This window comes from Vanessa atalanta, chromosome 13, assembly GCF_905147765.1.
Source record: "Vanessa atalanta chromosome 13, ilVanAtal1.2, whole genome shotgun sequence".
NCBI classification, from domain to species: domain Eukaryota; kingdom Metazoa; phylum Arthropoda; class Insecta; order Lepidoptera; family Nymphalidae; genus Vanessa; species Vanessa atalanta.
The window spans coordinates 2,351,048-2,370,182 of NC_061883.1; the positions used below are offsets into that span (position 1 = coordinate 2,351,048).

General features: G+C 30.7%; 1 protein-coding gene across 2 annotated transcripts; it reads left to right on the forward strand.

Moving 5' to 3' along the window:
* The first annotated feature begins 1,298 nt into the window (after positions 1-1,298).
* Positions 1,299-18,521, forward strand: LOC125068133 (glycoprotein-N-acetylgalactosamine 3-beta-galactosyltransferase 1-like). 2 transcript variants are annotated; one of them, XM_047677153.1, is made up of 8 exons: positions 1,299-1,459; positions 6,884-7,014; positions 11,293-11,525; positions 11,929-12,067; positions 13,001-13,097; positions 13,650-13,776; positions 14,662-14,816; positions 15,221-18,521. In XM_047677153.1, exons 1-8 carry the CDS (start codon positions 1,454-1,456, stop codon positions 15,380-15,382), a joined length of 1,050 nt encoding a protein of 349 aa, XP_047533109.1. In that variant the 5' UTR covers positions 1,299-1,453; the 3' UTR covers positions 15,383-18,521. The 2 variants fall into 2 exon arrangements, with proteins under 2 accessions (XP_047533109.1, XP_047533110.1); XM_047677154.1 differs by lacking the exon at positions 1,299-1,459 and adding an exon at positions 2,006-2,018.
* The last annotated feature ends 614 nt before the right edge of the window (positions 18,522-19,135 follow it).

Here is a 19,135-nt window from a genome sequence, read left to right on the forward strand (position 1 = left end):
TGGTAATAAATAAAAACAAGTTTGGTTTGGTTTAAGCTTTTATAATGAATAAAAATGATTTAAATGGACATCATTAGAAAAGAACGAATAATCAGAGGTGCTATCAGACTCAGTATCCGAGCCATCGTTTACTTGTATAATATTTTTTCAATTTTATCGCCTACGTATCCATCTGTATGGTATTTTTTTTTTATTATGATAAACATGTTTACATTATTTTTGTCATTTCTCTGTAGTAATTGATTGGAAAGCTTCATCGGTCAGCTTTAGAATATTTTTCTGCTCCTTGTCCCACATTTTTACTAGCTATTCGCTTTTTTAACAGACTACATATGAATTCGATATAGTTTAGTTCGCAGTGGTACGGGGGCAATCTCTGTGTCCATGAGCCTCAAGTATTTGGTCAGCTTCGTATATTGGCTCATCTTATGTTCTTTGATAATTTCATATAGATGAGTTTTTAATATATATAATATATTTTATTTCTAACTCTACAAAATCTTTCCATTTAAATGTGTTTTTTTCTCGGTGTAGAGATTTTTCGAGACGTGGAAGCAGTAATTTGACATTCTTTAGTAATAATACTGTCTTTACTGATGGCTTTCTCAGACAAACCTGAAATTTAAAAAGCCTTAACTAATAAACTTACAACATTTAATTTACACTTACACATAATGGTACCGTTCACCATTAAATTAACGATTTCACTTGTACGTACTTAGAAAATACTTTTATTAGATGTAGGAGTGAAGGTAAAAAATACCATCACTTATATTAGTGCAAATCTATTAATTTGTAAAAATTGTAATTTTATGTAATGATCATTAATCTTAAATTATAACAATTCACTAAAGTAGAGAATTATTTTTCAACATACGGGAATTGTTTAATAGCAGGTAACATTATTTTACATATCTGTCATGGCAGCTACCCGTTCAAACGGAATTACAGGACCTTTACTAGCTTTTTCCTTTTCATAAAATTCACGCACAGCTAGCACGATCTTTCTTCCACTACTCTGAATTATTTTTGGCATGATTAAATGTAATTTATCACTGAATTTATCAATATAATTCGAGGAGCTCTCAACAATTAGACAATCAGTAATGCCAACCTTGCGCGCAGCCTCTTTGATAGGTGTCAGAGGTAAAATAACTGTGAACGGACTGTAGCTTTGATATAAAATCAATGACATTACATTAAATTATTTTATTATACGGCAACATTAAATAGCCAATGTCATTTTGTCAAGTTATCTAATAATATCAATCTATTGACATTTGTCAAAATAGCTACTTAGCTAGTTAGTAGATCAAAAAGCTTGTGTACATGAATGTCCATGTATAGAAATTGTGATAATTATGAAAAAAATACCTTAAGAAAATTTATAAAATGAAAAATCATAAGAGAAATATTTATAAATACAAAACAAAGTAAATCACAAACTAGCAGTATGGTTGTAAGTATTAATTTTAATTTGTATGCTATTATAATCAGTTCACAATTATAATATTGTTAATGTTATCCAGCTCGTACATCCTGTATCTATTTCCTTTTGATAATGTGTAATAATCTCTGTAAATAATAATAAATAGTTTGAATCTATGTCAGTAACATTTGTTTTGAAAAACTAACTTATTTGTTATACTTAAACCAGCGAATATATGTAGATAAATGTGCATATAATGTTACAGAAATTCGCAATAAATATATAGAATAAAAAAAAATAATTGAAAAATGGCACAGACACAAGTCTGTGGAGATATAATTAAATTAAAAGAAAACTATGATATTTTTATAAACCATTGCATTAAATTTAGTTTTACTGTAATAGTTTTTATGGACAATAATTTTTTCAATGTTTTAATAGCCAATCAAAATGCAGTAAATTGTTGTTTTTTCTTAATTGCCCAATCAATAATACTACCAACTTTTATTAACTTTTAGTTTTAACTTTTCGGTGTGTAATTTTAATCAAAAAAGGTCTTATTGGAAAAATGAAAAATTTCATTAATTTTGTAAGTACTTTTTATTGATTTTATTGACTATAAAATAGAAAACAATGCATTACTGTCTTGTAATTGAATTTTACATAATTGCAAGTATAATACTAGACATATTCTACAACTATATACTTTATTTAAATGTATATAATCATTTTAATATTTAACTTTTAGGTTCTTATACTTTATACTAATTAAATAGCCACAATAGATACATTAATTTGTTATACTAATTGATTATAAAATGCTTAAAAAATATTTGTTTAAGAAATTTAATATATTCTTAAGGGCCATGCCTAATAATAATAAAAAAAAAACTTTAAATTTGGAATATCAAATGTGGATATATGTACCTGACAAAGATAATAATTGAATTTAAATTATAAAGGTATTTATCACATACCTACCTAATAACACTTTCACTTGGTAATTACTGGTTATTTTATGGTATGTCTGCCTGTGTAAACAAAAAAACAAACAAATTACTATATATGTAAACAAACAAACAATGCTTATAACTGTCTAAACATTCAACAATAGTTTCTGTTACTTATAACATTTTCAGTTACGGTGGTGGTTAGCATTTGTCAAAACAATTATTTGTTAAAAAAAAAATTGTGTCAAACTGTTATGTGATAAGAATATCTGTGTTCCCGCAACGAGTGTTGACTTTCAATGAAATGGTATTTGCAAGATATTAGTCACAGTTCTAATGGCTTATTAAAATATATGTTTATAATTTTTTAACAGTAATAATAAAAAAAATATATATTAGGATATTACATATTGTATCTATAAATAATCTTTAGAATTATGGGTTGAACTTTTGTCATATCTCTGAATGTTAGCAAACTGTGATGACAAAAGTTAAGAAAGTGACAGTAATATTTTTATTCCTGTAAATAAGTTACATTAAATATTGTGCCGACTGTTTCTGCTAAAAGAATCAGCAACATCAGCCTCAAATACATAATAAGTTATTGTTCAGGTAAACTATTTGTATCGGTATCCAGTAGCAGGATTTTTGGGGGAAAGTAATTTTAGTACCAGATTATAATAGTAAAGTCCAATGATGCCTTGAGGCTTGGTCTTCTTCAACCTGTTTATTTCAGTGCATTTCTTCTACGCACCTGCAAACTATAGAACCAACTTACCACTATTTTGTTACAGCAACATTACAATATAGGACAATTAAAAAAAATAGAACTTTAATGGCATTTATTGGTATAGACTGGCCCATGAACTTTTGCAGAACAAAGGGAGCTCCCTGATATTGCAAATTTTAAAAGACGGCGATACCTTAACAGTTAACATTAACGTGAGCCGTCAGCTCGGTAATAAAGATACACTTTATTATTTTCGAGAAAAGTAGGAGTAACTAGTATAACCTAAGGATGTGTTTTCAATTGTTAATTTATTTTATCAATTCAGCCCCTCTTATAATATTTAAAATATCTTATTTGTCCTTTAATAACATTATGTTATTTTTCAAACATATATTGTTGCCATATTTATTACTCAAAATTGATTTTTGTTTTTAATACAATTTCAGATGTTTGTTTTATATATCGCACTATAAAAATATATCCGACTTTTAGTTTCTTTCCTAACACGGTTACCGAAACCGGTTTTTTTCTTTTAAGGTCTGACAACCCTAATCACATAAACGGTGACAATAAATTGTAAATTACCTTATTTAATCTTTTAATGAATACAATTAAGAGCCGTTTAGTTTAATATACGTATTTGTATTTTAATTTAAGGTAATACAAGTAAAACAAGTTGCGTAGAAATTTTTTCTTTTTTTATTGTATAAATATTATATTTCAATTTTTTTTTTTCGTTGGACATTATGTGATCATGGTCATGGTCTATTCGTCGATAATATCCTAAATATTGTCTAGAATAAAAGTCACAATTGGTCCGATTATGCTACGAAATATAAAGGATCATTTGTATAACATGAGTAACTTAGCAGACCTTTTTGCTAATAAAATTGGAAAAGTAGGAATTCCAAAAGTACGAACTCAGCCTAGTTTTACGGTAATCAGTCTTTTATTAAGAGGCGTTTGCGCAGCATTCATGTTTGATTGGGATATAAAATATATTTTCGATCAACATTTTGTTGCCTACCCACATAATATATAAGAATGATTACTACACACTACTTAATACAGACGTAAATAATTTCAGAGAAAACAATAAAACCTTGAAAGATATTTTTGGAATATCTTTTACATTTTGTGAAAAGTCATAGATGTTGTTTATGGTATTAATAATATTGTCCTGCGAGGTTATTGGTGTTTTACAAATAAACCTGTACACATGTAAGAGTATAAAATATAGTATATTTGTAAGCTAATAACGTTAAATAGTGAAATAAATTATACAATATTTCTGTATAACTATTTTCCTGAGTTATAATTATACAGAGTGAGTGCCTATTACGAGCCCTCTGCAAACATTTATTTTGCTGCCTTAAACTATTTTACGTACATTTTAACAAGCGCGACTGTTTCGTATGATTAAAAGTATTGAAATTTTCTCTAGTAGTAAGTAATTATTTGCCTGACAAAATTTTTACAGCAGTCACATTGTCTATTCGACCACGGACCTTAAGGCCGATTCATATCAGTGATGTCACAGTTCCGGCAACGCGTTGGCACAAGTCCGAATCAGTGCTACAGTAATGCGACAGTGCTCCAATTTACACATGTCAATACTCGGTTCTCTGCGATTCTTCTAGCAAAACTTATGCTACCTACTGAGCTCTTTGTGATTGTTGCTGTGATGTCTCTGATAAAAAATACGGAACCAGCAATGACTGCCATTACTTTAGACCATGAAAAGTAACATCAAGACAAAAAAAATAAATGAATGCATGAAGTATGGCAATTAAAAACTGAAGGACAATTCATTAAATTACACAAATAATTCATTAATTTGCGTCCGTGATCCGATTAAAATGTCGTTTCCACCGCTTACGTCCGTTATATCCAGTGCCGACATTGTCACTGAAAGCACTGTGTCGTAACACTGACAGGTGTAGACCCGGTCATAGACAATGTATGAAAGAACACGGTGACGGTACTGGACCGGAACTTTAACTTAACTAATATATGTGAATCGACCTTTAGGAACGCATTCTCTCAGCGGCCGGACTGTACTGTACTGTACAGTACCTTAGAACAAATATAGCGCATCAGTTAGCATCGTTTTTACGAACATAACCGACGGTATCGTAACGGTATATAATACATTATAGTTGCTCTTACCAAATTGTCATAAAGATATGCCTTTTTTTTTTTTCAAAATACGAATCGAACAAAGAAAGTCTTATAATATCTGCTCTGTATGATTGCACAGAACTATAATCCTGGTCGGTAATTGTGTTATTTATTAGCTGTCCCAGCTTGCAAATGTTTATCTGTTATATTTGAATTATTGCTGTTTTTAAGAATGACTTTGGCCTTATTAGTTTGTGATAACATTAAAATCGCAAGTGTAGGACGAAATTACTTTTGTCGGTAGATTTTGTAAAGTGTTTCTTATTGATTGTACATGTCTCATAAATATATAGGCTATTCCAATGGAAGTAGGAAAAAATATAAACAAACCTTAGATTTACTTTTTCATGTGATTTGCTAATAACTCAGCTCTATAACTAAGGGGTTTATGATTAATATATATTTATTTATAATACAACATTATTACAATTAATTACTTATTTCTACTTTAATTATCGACGTTCAAAACACCATTTTTTCGCAAATCCATAGTGAATATCATAGATTTATCAAGCTCTTTATTAGTTATTTTTATAATTTCATACCAGAGTTTATTTAAAAAAATTATATGATATAAATATAATTTATACCCTAAATAAATACAACACTCGGGAATACGGTAGCTTTCTATTAGTAAAATTATTCTTAGAATTTGAGCATTGGTTCCGGAGATTACCACATATATACAAAGAAATAAATTTTATCTCTTTATAATACTATAGAAAGACAAATATAAATGCTATATCATATTAAATTGAGCAATAAAAACATATCTTGTTTGAATATGTTTTAAACGTCTTGTTTCAATATACGTATGTCTGAAACTAGATTGTAATAAACGAGACCTAATTTGAGATGGTTAATAGAAGCATATTCAGAACTGATAGCATGGTCATTGAATTGAATGAAATTGCTCTTAAATATTTACCAATAAATATGAACTTCTACATACGGACATATAACCTTGTTACAACTTCATATCTCTTATTTTGCGGCGAAGAAAAATGTCCTAAGAGAACATGCTGTTGAAAAAAATTCAACTTTGTACGAGAAGAGATCTTCGTACACTCGAGGAGTATTTACAGTTTTTTTTTTTATTTTTGTACGTATTTTCGTTCTACGTGAATTTGTAGTAATATATGTATATTATATCGATGATAATAATGGTTAAAATCAAACAATCACGAAATTCAGTAGGTTTTGTTTTTAATTTGTAAAATTTTAGTAAGACTTTTCATGATCTTCGTCTCTCCTCTGTATACAGGATAAAAACGGCGATATAGGTGTATGCAAACTGATAATACCTCATATAAATATAAAAATGATATTTTATGTAGTACAATATTAAAAATAGTTTACAAAATAATTATTTAACAAAAGATAAAACTCTCATAACTTCATTGTTACTGCATCCGCCATGGTCGTCACAATGATCGTAGCAAAATTATTCTACATACGTTCAAATGGAAAAATATATATAATTACAATGCAAATACTTGACGGTTCAGACGTTTGACATTTCGTTGCGTGAACACATTTCGATAAAGCGGGAAAAATATTGTCTTTGGTCGATTCGCAATGTACCCTGTGCAGGCGGAGGGCAGGGTGATGGGTCGTCGCTTTGTGCTAACCCTGGTGATCGGAATATCCGCCGGTTTTAGTTTTGCGTACATTCTGCTAACCTCGGCCGGATTCACGCGGGAAGTAGCTTGGTCCACCTACAGGTAACTATGGCATGCCTCTGTAATCTGTTCTATGTGCTTAAGCTTAATTCGCATGATGCTTTTCTTCTGCTTTTTGTAATATTTTATTTAAGCTGTATCGTAGAGTATTTAATAAGAAATGGAAAATAACTTTGTACAGGCAGTAAATTTCTTTTTGTACGTCTCTTCTATAAATATTCAACAAATATTATATAAAAAAAAACAAAAGAAAAAGAAAAAAAAGGGTGGGTGGGGGGAATATCAACGATATTCATTAAATGAATATCTACGGACGATTCCGCCTCGATTTAGTCATAGTCTCATGCCGACACGTGCAGTAGGTTTCACGTTAATAGATTAACAATAAAATAAATGGCTTCTAGTAGGCTCTTGCGGAATAAGTTGTGGCGTGTAAATATTTTATTATCAAATGACTATTGCTTTTTAATTTTGTAATTTCGTCGTTCCTGTGGTTAGCTATAAACGGCTATATATCCTGAAACCCTGAGATCAGAACCCGTGTCAGTCCAGTAAAAGTTATAAACAGTCTTTGCCAATAAAATCGCAGCAGTAGCCAGGAGTTTGGGAATTGTTAGTGTCACTCTTCCATCAAAATCGAAGTATACTTTATTCAAGTAGGCTTTTACAAGCACTTTTGAATCGTCATTTAACAAACTATATCAAGTAAAGCTACCACCGGTTCCGAATGTAGATTCTACCGAGAAGAACCGACAAGAAACTCAGTAGTTACTCTTTTTCAACATCTAAAAATACAGTCATGTTTTTTAGTAGTACGTAACGCTGATCTTCCAGTACCTGATATGTCGCAATTCGTGTCGGCTTGTCACACGCCTTTATACGATAACACAACTGCTGAGATTGCCCCCTGTGCCTTTAATTTGGTCAGGATTACTTGAATTTATAGTCAATAAGATTGTGTATTAACTGAAAGTCGTTTTATTCGAATTTTGTATCTTTTTACTAGAAAAGTGTTTTTATAATACTAGTTTTAACACAATTTCTGTTAAGAAAATATGTTATAACGTGTTTTTCTTAGTAGGTATATCATAGGTCTTCATCCCCATGATCTTTTCGTAATCCTGTCTAATGGAAGGTCCATATTAACTTAAAATATATTCACATAAATTATTTTACGAAAGGTAACTTTAAAACAGGCGACAGTAATTGGTGTTTTATTACGTATTAACGATATGCGTTTCAATGATATGCATTCAAAGTGTCATCAACCTCAACTACAATTTTCTGGTAATAATATTCTAAACGTAGTTATTTTGAAGTCTCATATATTATAACTTATTTAAATTCGGGTTAGCAATTTAACAGTATTAGTTCACCCTGTATCATCATCGTATCGTGAAGGAAAAAATCGAGCGCAGAGTATGGTCAAATAAAATTTTCTTTATAGGTACTTCAATCAACCCACACAAAGAATGATAGAATATGCCCAAAAACCTCCAAAATGCCACCTTAAACGATTCTTTTATAAAAAAAGTACTCCAATATTCGAAGAGTCATTATGGCAATGCTCGAATCGATCCTTTCGTATTCGGCAAACCCTTATCACCATTAAATTTTCTAATATGTGCCAAACAAATTATTACGCTACGTATAACTGGAAATTTGGTTTACGTAGTTGTTTTTAGGATAGAATATTCGTGGTACAATTATGTTATTTATATAATGACACGTCATTTGTACTAGTTATTCGTAAACATATTGAAAGATTTTGTCAAATGACGAATAAATTGTCATATACCCATTACCGTTATTACCATAGGGCACACGGGACTCGTGGCCTGGGCCCCCATCCTGAGAGATCCCCGAAGAACCAACAAGTTTTTTCACACGTTTATGCTCACGTTGACTGCTATACATTATATTTTCGAAATTGTCATATTTGTAAGAAATAACTAACATATTTATCAAAAGGTTAGTGACGATAGTCGATATTAAAAGTTTAAAGCTATAGACATGCTGTACATGATAGAAAGAGATATACTATAGCCATAAGATTGTACAACCAATCAGATTCTTACGAATTTACGAAAAGTACCTCACCGTTTATTTGAAACTATACTTTAGGACTGGCGATAAGCAAATAATTGTACTTGGTAGTAAATATCTACCAATAGGGCCCCAAATTCATGAGTGCCCAAGGGCCCCAGCATAGCTTGAGACGGCTCTGCATATACCCAAACTTTATATAAATCAAATCTGACGCAGCTGCATCTCATGACGTTGCAGCAGGATAACCATGATATATCCTTAATAAACTAGTTGTTAGTTATTTTATTGGTTGGTCGTTAGGCGCTAGGTATCAAACTTATAATATTAGCATAGATTCCTTTTAAAATTTGACGTTCTGCAGTACATACGTACTTTGGTAGGATTTCCTTGAAACTAGTTTACAATATCCCAAAGTACGAAAAAACGTAAAGGCATTTCTTTAAAAATGACACTGTTTTTTATTTAATCGGTTTGATGTGCTCTAGAGTAAATTGAAAACTCGTATCGGTATCGGGACTCGGGCCCTTCAACATTAAGAAAGATAAATATGACATACCCCCAAAAAATAATGTTTTTCTTAAAAATACATAAATTAATTTCTCATTGTAGACTTTTAAAATAAACATTTCTATGAAAAATTATGTTAAATAAGTAAGTTTTTTATTTGCCTAAAAAATGCATACATATTTTTATGCATTTTTATATAATAAAATTTAAAAGATTCTTTGAATAATAACTCAGGAAAAACTAAAATAGTTACAATTTGATGAACAATTTTATGCTTCTAATTTTACATCACATATTTTGCAGATAAATATAATATATAATAGAGATAATTATTGTATATTTATTATGTTTTTATTGCAACATAGTAAAAGAAACATTGTAACGAGTGCAGTTTCATTAAATATATATGTTGGACCTTGAATAAAACTTATATTTCGTATTGTATGAGTTGATTGTCAAAAATGCATTACAACCTCAATCTGAGAAAAACCGGGCTTTAAATAGAAGATGCATTTGAACACTATCAGAGAACTCGATGCATGGACAATATTATTTGTCGACCATACAATGTATTTCAATCATTTTATCGGCTTCTTACGTTCGAAATACATTAGACGTTATTGCTTAGTTAGGATAGTTGTGATACATCGCTATATCAAATATTTACTAGTCGGATATGAATAAGAGTTATTAATATACTTTGGCAACATCTCTAAGAAATTTGAATTCGCTAATATTATGTAATATTCACTAGCTTGTTCCAGGACTTTCTATATTATCTTCTATATTAGCTCGTTCATATATATATATTTTTTTTAAATGAATTTCTCGTAAATATAATACATATTTTTGGTCTAAAATTATAAGATTATATTAGTCTAATATTTTGGGTACGGTAGGTCCAAAAAATTCAAGGCGTGTACTAAAAAAACACTTCTAATTGGATATTAAAACAAATTGTTTTGAATATTACAAATATTTTGTCTTAATCAGATCAGTTCGAATTCTATATTATAGAATGTTTTTTATTTAAATCATTTTATTTTACTATTTTTATATTAAAGTTTATTCAAATACAAAGTCAAGAAAAATAAATAATTTCTAAAGTTTTATTACGATAAATAAAAAAAATGGTTTTCATTAAATGATAAGAGAAATAATTGCTACTAGATATTTAAAATAACAAACGCTTATCAATTTTTAAAATACGCTAGATATTTTGTTACATCGAACGTTTTCAGTTAAAATTCAATAGGTATTATAGATAGCTCCCACTTTATATTCGTTTTCGGTTAAAGTAACTTTAACTTACGTACTTAATTTTCATAATAATAAGTAAATTAAATTTTGAACAAATATAACCAACCGATGCTTGGTATAGCTTTGTACAAACGCGTCTGGGTAGTACCATAAATTCGTCACATAATCTACCGTCATTCAGTATTACTCAGTGTTGTTGTTTTTGAATGGTGGGTAAGCCAGTTTAACTCCAGGAACAAGAGTCATAACATCTCAGTTCCCAAGATTGGTTGCGTATGATATTTTAGAGACCGTTGATATTTTTTAAAGTGCCAATGTGTATGGATCCACTCAAAGTCAGGATCCAGTCGCTTACATATTAGAAACAAAGATAAAGTTTTAAAGCTTTGGATGTCATAAATTATTTTTTATTTGCTTTGTATAGATTTTTATATTAGTATCGATAATGGGTCAATTTTAAAATTTAAATGTATAAATAAACTCATACCGACTACATTTTTTTAGGGAATCAGCGCGTGACCTTGAAAAACATCCAATACCAAGTGTCCTAGACCATGGCAGCGAAGAGCCAGCACACAGAGACGAGGATAGGTCGGTGGCTGATGAACTGGCAAAACGTGTGAGAGTGCTTTGCTGGGTTATGACGCAACCCAACAACCACAGGAAGAAGGCCATGCATGTGAAGGCGACGTGGGGAAAGAGATGCAATAAATTGCTTTTCATGAGCACCACTGAAGGTCTGCCCTTTTAATATACGGATCAATAAAATTGAAAAAGATGATTTATTAAGAACTGCAAGCCTCGCCTAGCAGTGCGATGTTTAGGAGCGTTTACTTTTCTATATTCTGCAACACGTACTACAAAAGTCTCGTTTTGTGAATTTATTCTGATTTTATTTCCCGTAATTGTATCTTTAACGATGGTAGGAATTAAGGATGGTAGGTAGGAATTGACAGTGCGACGAGTAACATATATTGAAATTTCTTGTTAAGACAAGGTGACTTACCATCAAGATTTATATATGAATATTAATCTACTGAGACATATTTTTTTTTTGAAAATTAAGGTAGTTTAGGATATATAGTATTTAGAAAATATGCAGGACTTTGTAGTTAAGTTAATCGTTTCATTGTTTTTTAGATAGTTCGTTACCTGCCGTGAAACTACCAGTGTCAGAAGGCAGGGATTATCTTTGGGCCAAGACGAAAGCAGCGTTCAGATATGTTTATGAACATCACAGGAGAGACGCTGATTGGTTCTTAAAGGCTGATGACGATACGTGAGTTATTTCATAACTAATAACTAAAAATTGTATCATTGTTTTAGTGTAAAAACTTCTGTGTACCATCAACTCGGCACATATGTGCCAGTGTTATTATAGGCATCCATCAAGGTAGGATTTAAGAGTTAATTATATCTTTCAATGCAGTGGAGACCACTTACCATCAGGAGGTAAATTTTCCAGTCTTTATGTTGTAATATCAATGAATAAAAATGTGACAACTCGGTTAAAACATTTAAGAAAATATTTGTTACATTATTGACTTGTTGAGTTTGAAATAATGCGTGCTGATAATACTTTATAAAATGAAACTTACATTGTCAATGTGTCGGCGTCGTCGTGAGATCGAAGATGTATGTCCCTAATGCCTATTTTTAATATTTTTACAACGGTTTACTCATTATTCTAGCCGAAATTCAAATCATTAGCGAAGATAGGAATGTATTCTGGGAAGGATATTGGTTAAGAGTTTTGCTTATTTTTTTGACAGTTAAATGATTTTTGATTCCCGTTATTTTTAATACTTATTGATAGATTAGATACGTCGGTGGGACCAACTAGACAAGGACTATTATTAATTATTAATTTGGTCCACAAAGGTACCGAAATCGATTGTTATTTGATAAGTTAAAAAGATATATATTAGTAGAATTATAATGACGTATTATTGAATGAGTGGATCATGTTATCTCAATCTGTGGGTAATACACTCGGAACCGATGTGCTCAATATGTTTTACGATCAATAAGTCTTAAGTAGCAAAATGTCAAGGTACCCTAAACGGCGAAATATCAACAGGTCACATACATCTACGTATACTAAAAAAAATTATACGATCTGAAATCTGTAATTTGCTAGTATTATTATATGTTGATTTAAGATCAAGCCCTTTATATTCCTACGATATATTTATGTATATATTTCTTTCAGGTATGTGATCGTTGAGAATCTAAGATACATGCTTTCAGAACATGACAGCAGAGATCCGATATATTTTGGATGTCGCTTCAAACCTTTTACTGCGCAGGTATTTTGATTTATTTATTTTTATTATAAAGGTGTGGAAAGATGGATCATCTGATGGTAAATCAATACCGCCCATAGACTCCAGCGTTATAAGAAATATTAACCATTCCTTACATCGCCAATGCGCCACCCACCTTGGGACCTAAGATGGTATGTCCCTTGTGCCTGTAGCTACCCACCCTTATCATTCAATCCGGAACACAATAGTACAAAGTATTGCTGTTTGGCGGTAGAATATCTGATGAGTGGGTAGCTACCAGGGGGACTCGGACGAAGCCCTCTTTATCTGTGTCCCTGATGATTATGGAATATGTTGGTCCATTTGCATGTCCGCCTCTGTATTACATAAAAAATGTGTATCATTAGGAATTTCCTAACTCATCATACTTATCAAATATTTCTTGACAGAAAAACTAGATAATTTGTATTGAACGCAGCACCTCAGAGCTGCATTCTTATAAGCGAGCCACTAGACCAACGACCACATCTATATTGTATCAAACATTAGCTTAAGAATCTTAGTACGTTGTAACGAAAAACACCTACTCGTTAGGGTTACATGAGCGGTGGAGCGGGTTACGTCCTCAGTAGAGAAGCGTTGGACAGGTTCGTGAACAAAGGCTTGCCTTCACCTCATCTCTGCAAGGCAAGCGACCATGGGGCAGAAGATGCTGAAATGGGTAAAATTGGATTTAGTATTTATTTTTTTTAGAATATGGCAACATTGCTATAAGCTACTATTAAAAGTTACATTTTCTGACGCTCTTATAAAACTACATTGCCTTAAGTTAACACTTGTGGGTATTCTGGGTTTTATGAAAATAAAACACAGTCCAATAATTGGTACACTTCAATTATTAGTATTTGGACAGTGTAACGTTGTGTCAGGAATTATTAAGACAGCCGAATGTGCTCCTTTGGCGCGTACTTCCTTTTTATGTCAAATAATCGGAAGTCAGTTTACGAACTAGTAAAGTTAAATTCATAGCGTAATTTATTACTATGGTGATTAACGAAATGATTAATATTAATGAATTATAGAAATAAGGTATTGGTTAATAAATCACTAAGATAAATATAATGGAGAATAGTTATTATATGCTACTTGTTAACACTTAATATCATTTTGTGACCTGGTGCTAAAAGGGCAAAGAGCTAAATATCAAAAACCCTTTTGGCAATTAGAGTAAAAACAACGAACATATGTTGATTGTTTTACATAACTTTGTATTTTAAATATTGAAAAAGAGTAACTACTGAGTTTCTCGCCGGTTCTTCTCGGTTAAATCTACATTCCGAACCGGTGGTAGCTTCACTTAATATACTTTGATGTTTTGATTTTGATTTTATGCCCTTTGTGGGCTGATATTGGGAATGTTAAGCTGATGCCGTTTTGGTACAATTAATTTATTATTTTTAAACGAATTCGCCAGAACCAATTCGCCTGAACCAAAATGTAGTGTACATATTTACTTACAAATATACTTTAGGCTCTTTTAGCACTAGGACACAACCTTAATTCCTGGTTATTTTTGTGTACATACATTACGATAATGTATTCGTAGGTATATGTTTACAACACATCGGCGTGAAGGCGATGGACTCGCGGGACTCGTTGCAGCGCGGTCGGTTCTTCCCCTTCGTGCCCAAAGACCACTTGTTCCCCAACAAGGACAAGGGCTTTTGGTACTGGCAGTACATTTACTACCCGACTGACGAGGTAAATATCGTTACACATCTTTGGGCTCTTAGATCTATTATTGTTGTTGGATAATATTTATAACAATGCGTTAAAATAATAAACTTTTGCTTTATTAAAACCATAGACAAATAAACTTTAGCAAGTACCGTAACAGTGTCTTTGTAAATAGAAAAATTCTATGGGCGAGCTGCTTCGTTTGTCTAGTGGCTGGATATAAATCAGCAGATCCCGTGTTCGTTCCTGGGTTCAAATCCCAGATCAGAACACGATAAAAAGTTAATGGGTTTTTCTGTTGAAAAACTCTCAGTCCTAGCCAATAAGAATTCAATAAGGATTATGGTTGACCACTGGGCTAACATTAGTAACAAAAAAATATCCGTATGTCTTCTGAATAAACAAAATCCGAATACATAACATTCCAGGGTCTGGACTGCTGTTCCGACCACGCGGTATCATTCCACTACGTGGACCCAGAGCAAATGTACGTATTGGACTACCTCATTTACCACTTAAGGCCTTTCGGCATCAGCTACGGTGGTGGTCATCTGCCCAAGAACGACACCAGGGTCACCGAAGGACGGTAAGACATTCCTATGCTAGTCAACATACCAAATTTTAAATATATAAAGTTAGTTTTGCAAAATGCCTAAACGTGATATGAATTATATTTGATTGATTCTGACTAAACAGTTCATCGCGAAACAAAGATGGCAGAATTTATTTCGTCAACGTATAATACCTCTTTTAGTTGATACATGTACCAAAACCAAATATATGTACGAAAATAGCTTTTTTCTAAGATATTTAATGACTACACAAGCAATTTCATTTTTACATTCATAAATTACGAGCAGAGAGTACGACGGAATATATTCCTTCGCATTCTAAAGAGAAATAAAAAGACATATAATAACATATACTCGCAATTTGAAATCATTCTCTTCAAACATTTGTGGCGCACAATAGTTTTGTTTCCTTGAATGACTGATTCTTTTAAATCATGACCATTATACAAGCTTTTTGCGGCTGACTCCTGGAAAACATCGTCTATGCTCATTCTAAATCTCCCCACTTTTTAAGTCGACTGTCATAGAAATTGCCTATTCACTGTCTTAAAAAAAAATTATAATTACGAAGAAAATTACAATTATTTCATTTTCAAAGATCTTTTGTAGTACGATACAATTGTTCTTTAGTACAGTTTAGCATTTTGCAAAAGTCACGACCAGCTATGATCACAGTTACCTTAAGCGGCATTTTATATGTGGTTATTCGTATACGAATGTAAAAATAACTCAATTTAATAACTTGCATATACATAATAAAGAGACGTGTAAATAAAACAGTATAAGTGACGTTGTCGATCTAAGGAAAAATGACTTTTTAATAATTCGAAAAGAAACAAATTCAACTTGAATTTGTACTGTTATTAAAAATAACACTATAGTAATGTTTATTAAGCAATATATATTATGTATGAATCTGCATAATAGTGTTTAAGTTAAATCTTATAAATCAAAATGATTCGAGAAAATATGTTCATAAATTTCATACCAAAAATTCAACCTTGTATATATGAATATTTAGGGACGTTTCTACTGCAATGTAACCAGACTTGCCATAAAACAATTTTATTTATAAAAAGCATAATATATTTAAAAAAAAAAACCTATTTACATAATTGCATTTAAGGTGTATTTAATTTGAAATTATAATTTATAATCTGTAATGGGATTACGAATGTATTTAAAAAAAGACATTTTATAATTAAATTAATTTTTGGATTAACCCTAATCCCCCACAAAATCCGTGTCAAAAACTATTCAGATACGTTTGAAAAACACTCCATTCGTATATGCTGTACTCCTCTTGCAAATGTACTGAATATTAAAGTTTGTATGTTCAAACCTAACCAAAATAATTGTTTGTTAATCAAAATTTTTCTTATCAAATGATTTCCGGCTGATTGTATATAAATGGGTTTTGTAAAATAAATTATGTAACATAGACAACATTACACTTCATGACATAAATAGTGCGTTTATTCATCATATTAAGTATAATACATAAATATAAGCGTAGATTTGTGCATTCAGTAAAGGATAAAAGTAGTTTTTATACATAATAACGTGGGTTTTTCTTTTGTTATCAGGGTTTAGTTTAGATTATTATAGTAGTTATAAAAAATGTAACCAAAAGTCAAATACTCAATTTCACTACGAGTGGAATTAATATAGGATTAATGTAATACATACGATATTGACATAGTGGTTCATGTTGCAGCTCCACGATACCACAGAGTATAAATTCTACATAAATATAAATAGTCAGTCAAGTTATTATGAAGGAAATTATTAATGTTCCTATATTTTATATTGATAATTTAGTTCATACGTTCACAGGACATTATGAGTTATTTTCGAAGCAATTATTATGAAAGTCAGTTGAATTTATACCTCATGTCTTGGTACGTGTGTTTAATTTCGTGTGTATTTATAGTTAAGAAACTAGTCGTTATGTTTATAATATCACCAAAGAATCCTATTCGTGTTAGATGAAAATTGAAGCACCTATTTAGAATATTTTGTATATTGCTGTGAACATATTTATATATACTTATATTTGTAATGATACTGGCAAACATCTTAAACATTTTTCGTACGTGCAACAATTTATTGGTTAAAAATGGCCGACTGTATTAACCAATCGTTGGCTCGAAACAGTAATAATTGATTTCAATCTACCAATTGTGTGCGGTCCGTTTTCTAGTGTCGACCAATAATATCAATACTGTGTGTAGACATTGTTTATTTATTTTGAATTGTTAAGATGTTTTCCGGTTACTTATATATATATTTTGTAGTCATTTAATTTTTAAGCTTATTATATTTATGTTATCGATTTTAATAAAATTTGTATAAATAATAGAACAAAGCGTGTTTAGATTTGTTCAATTCGTTTTCAAAAGATATTATGTAATGGTTAAACATGCAAAACATTGATGATTAAGTCAAATTTATATAGTAACATAAATATCACAGATTTCTACATGACAGTTATTGCAGTCTGTCTGTGTAAGCTAAGCTGGCGACTAATTCGAAGGCACGTTTAGTTTGTTTGCTGAAGGACAAAGGTCGACACAAACAAACGTTGGCGACTGATATAATATTTCTCTTTCATTATATTTGTACAAATTTTATTAAAATAGAACATACATTTCCTATACCATGATATTACTTAATAAATCTCAAAATAAATACTTATAGTACTATTTGTATGATTATTGTTATGGGATATTATATCTTCCTATATATTTTGCTAATAAGGTTCTCTTAAACGAAATTTAATTTTGATTAAAATTTTAACAAAATTAAATAAGGCGCGGAACACACCAGCCTTATTTCTCTCATCTAAAGCGCAAATGAGATACAACACTATTTAGTTTTGAAGCATTTTCCATTCTGTTCAGAACGTGTGGGTATATTTATCGCATTAACGAATCCACCAAAATCCACCCTTTTTTTTACCCACAGTACCATCTTATGAGGCTAATATATAAAGAATAATATTTTCTAACAGTCAGCGTACAGTTTTATCGTTTAAAGAAATTTATGGATAATATCTTTAAGAAATGATGTTCTTTGTAATATGTATGTATTCGCTAATTTTATATATAATATATTATGGTTTAAAACATTGACATTTTAATTTGCTCAATATTTAATTATATTTATTTCTCTATATAATAAATAACTGTGATGTGAAAAATCTCATTTGTTTTCATAAAGCATTTTCACTTTAAGAATTGTTTTATTTAACCCCCTGTACTGATGTTCAATAGTTTTATATTAAAATATTATGTTACCTATGTATATTTACTATTTTATCAAGAATGCTCGAGAATTCATAATAATTTATAAGACGGTAACTAAAGGAATCTTTCCAAGAATAAGCTTTTAAAATAAGTTTTCCAACAATAAATTTCTTAATTTTCTTATTGTTTATAATATGATATAGTTTTAATCTAAATAGATAAACGAAGGCACTAACTATATCTTTATATATAATTTATATCCTAGTGCTTTTTTTACGAGGAGGAAATGCATTTATATACGTATATACCTAATATTCGTATGAATATTAGGTATATACGTATAAATTATTCGTATATATATATAACCGCAGCAGCAGCTGCATCACCTTTATATGGAGGACGGAATGCATAAATTATACAAATTAAACTAACTGTTGCGAGGCGATTACAGAATGTCCTAAGAAATGCCGATTTTTTTTAAAAGGTTTTTATTGCATGAAACTCGTCTATCCTTAGAAGCGAC

Bases quoted from the DNA above. Each gene is read 5' to 3' on its own strand.
- LOC125068133 (XM_047677153.1), top strand. The intron at 7,015-11,292 runs GTAACTATGGCA...ACATTTTTTTAG, and splicing joins GTAGCTTGGTCCACCTACAG to GGAATCAGCGCGTGACCTTG. The intron at 13,777-14,661 runs GTAAAATTGGAT...ATGTATTCGTAG, and splicing joins GGCAGAAGATGCTGAAATGG to GTATATGTTTACAACACATC.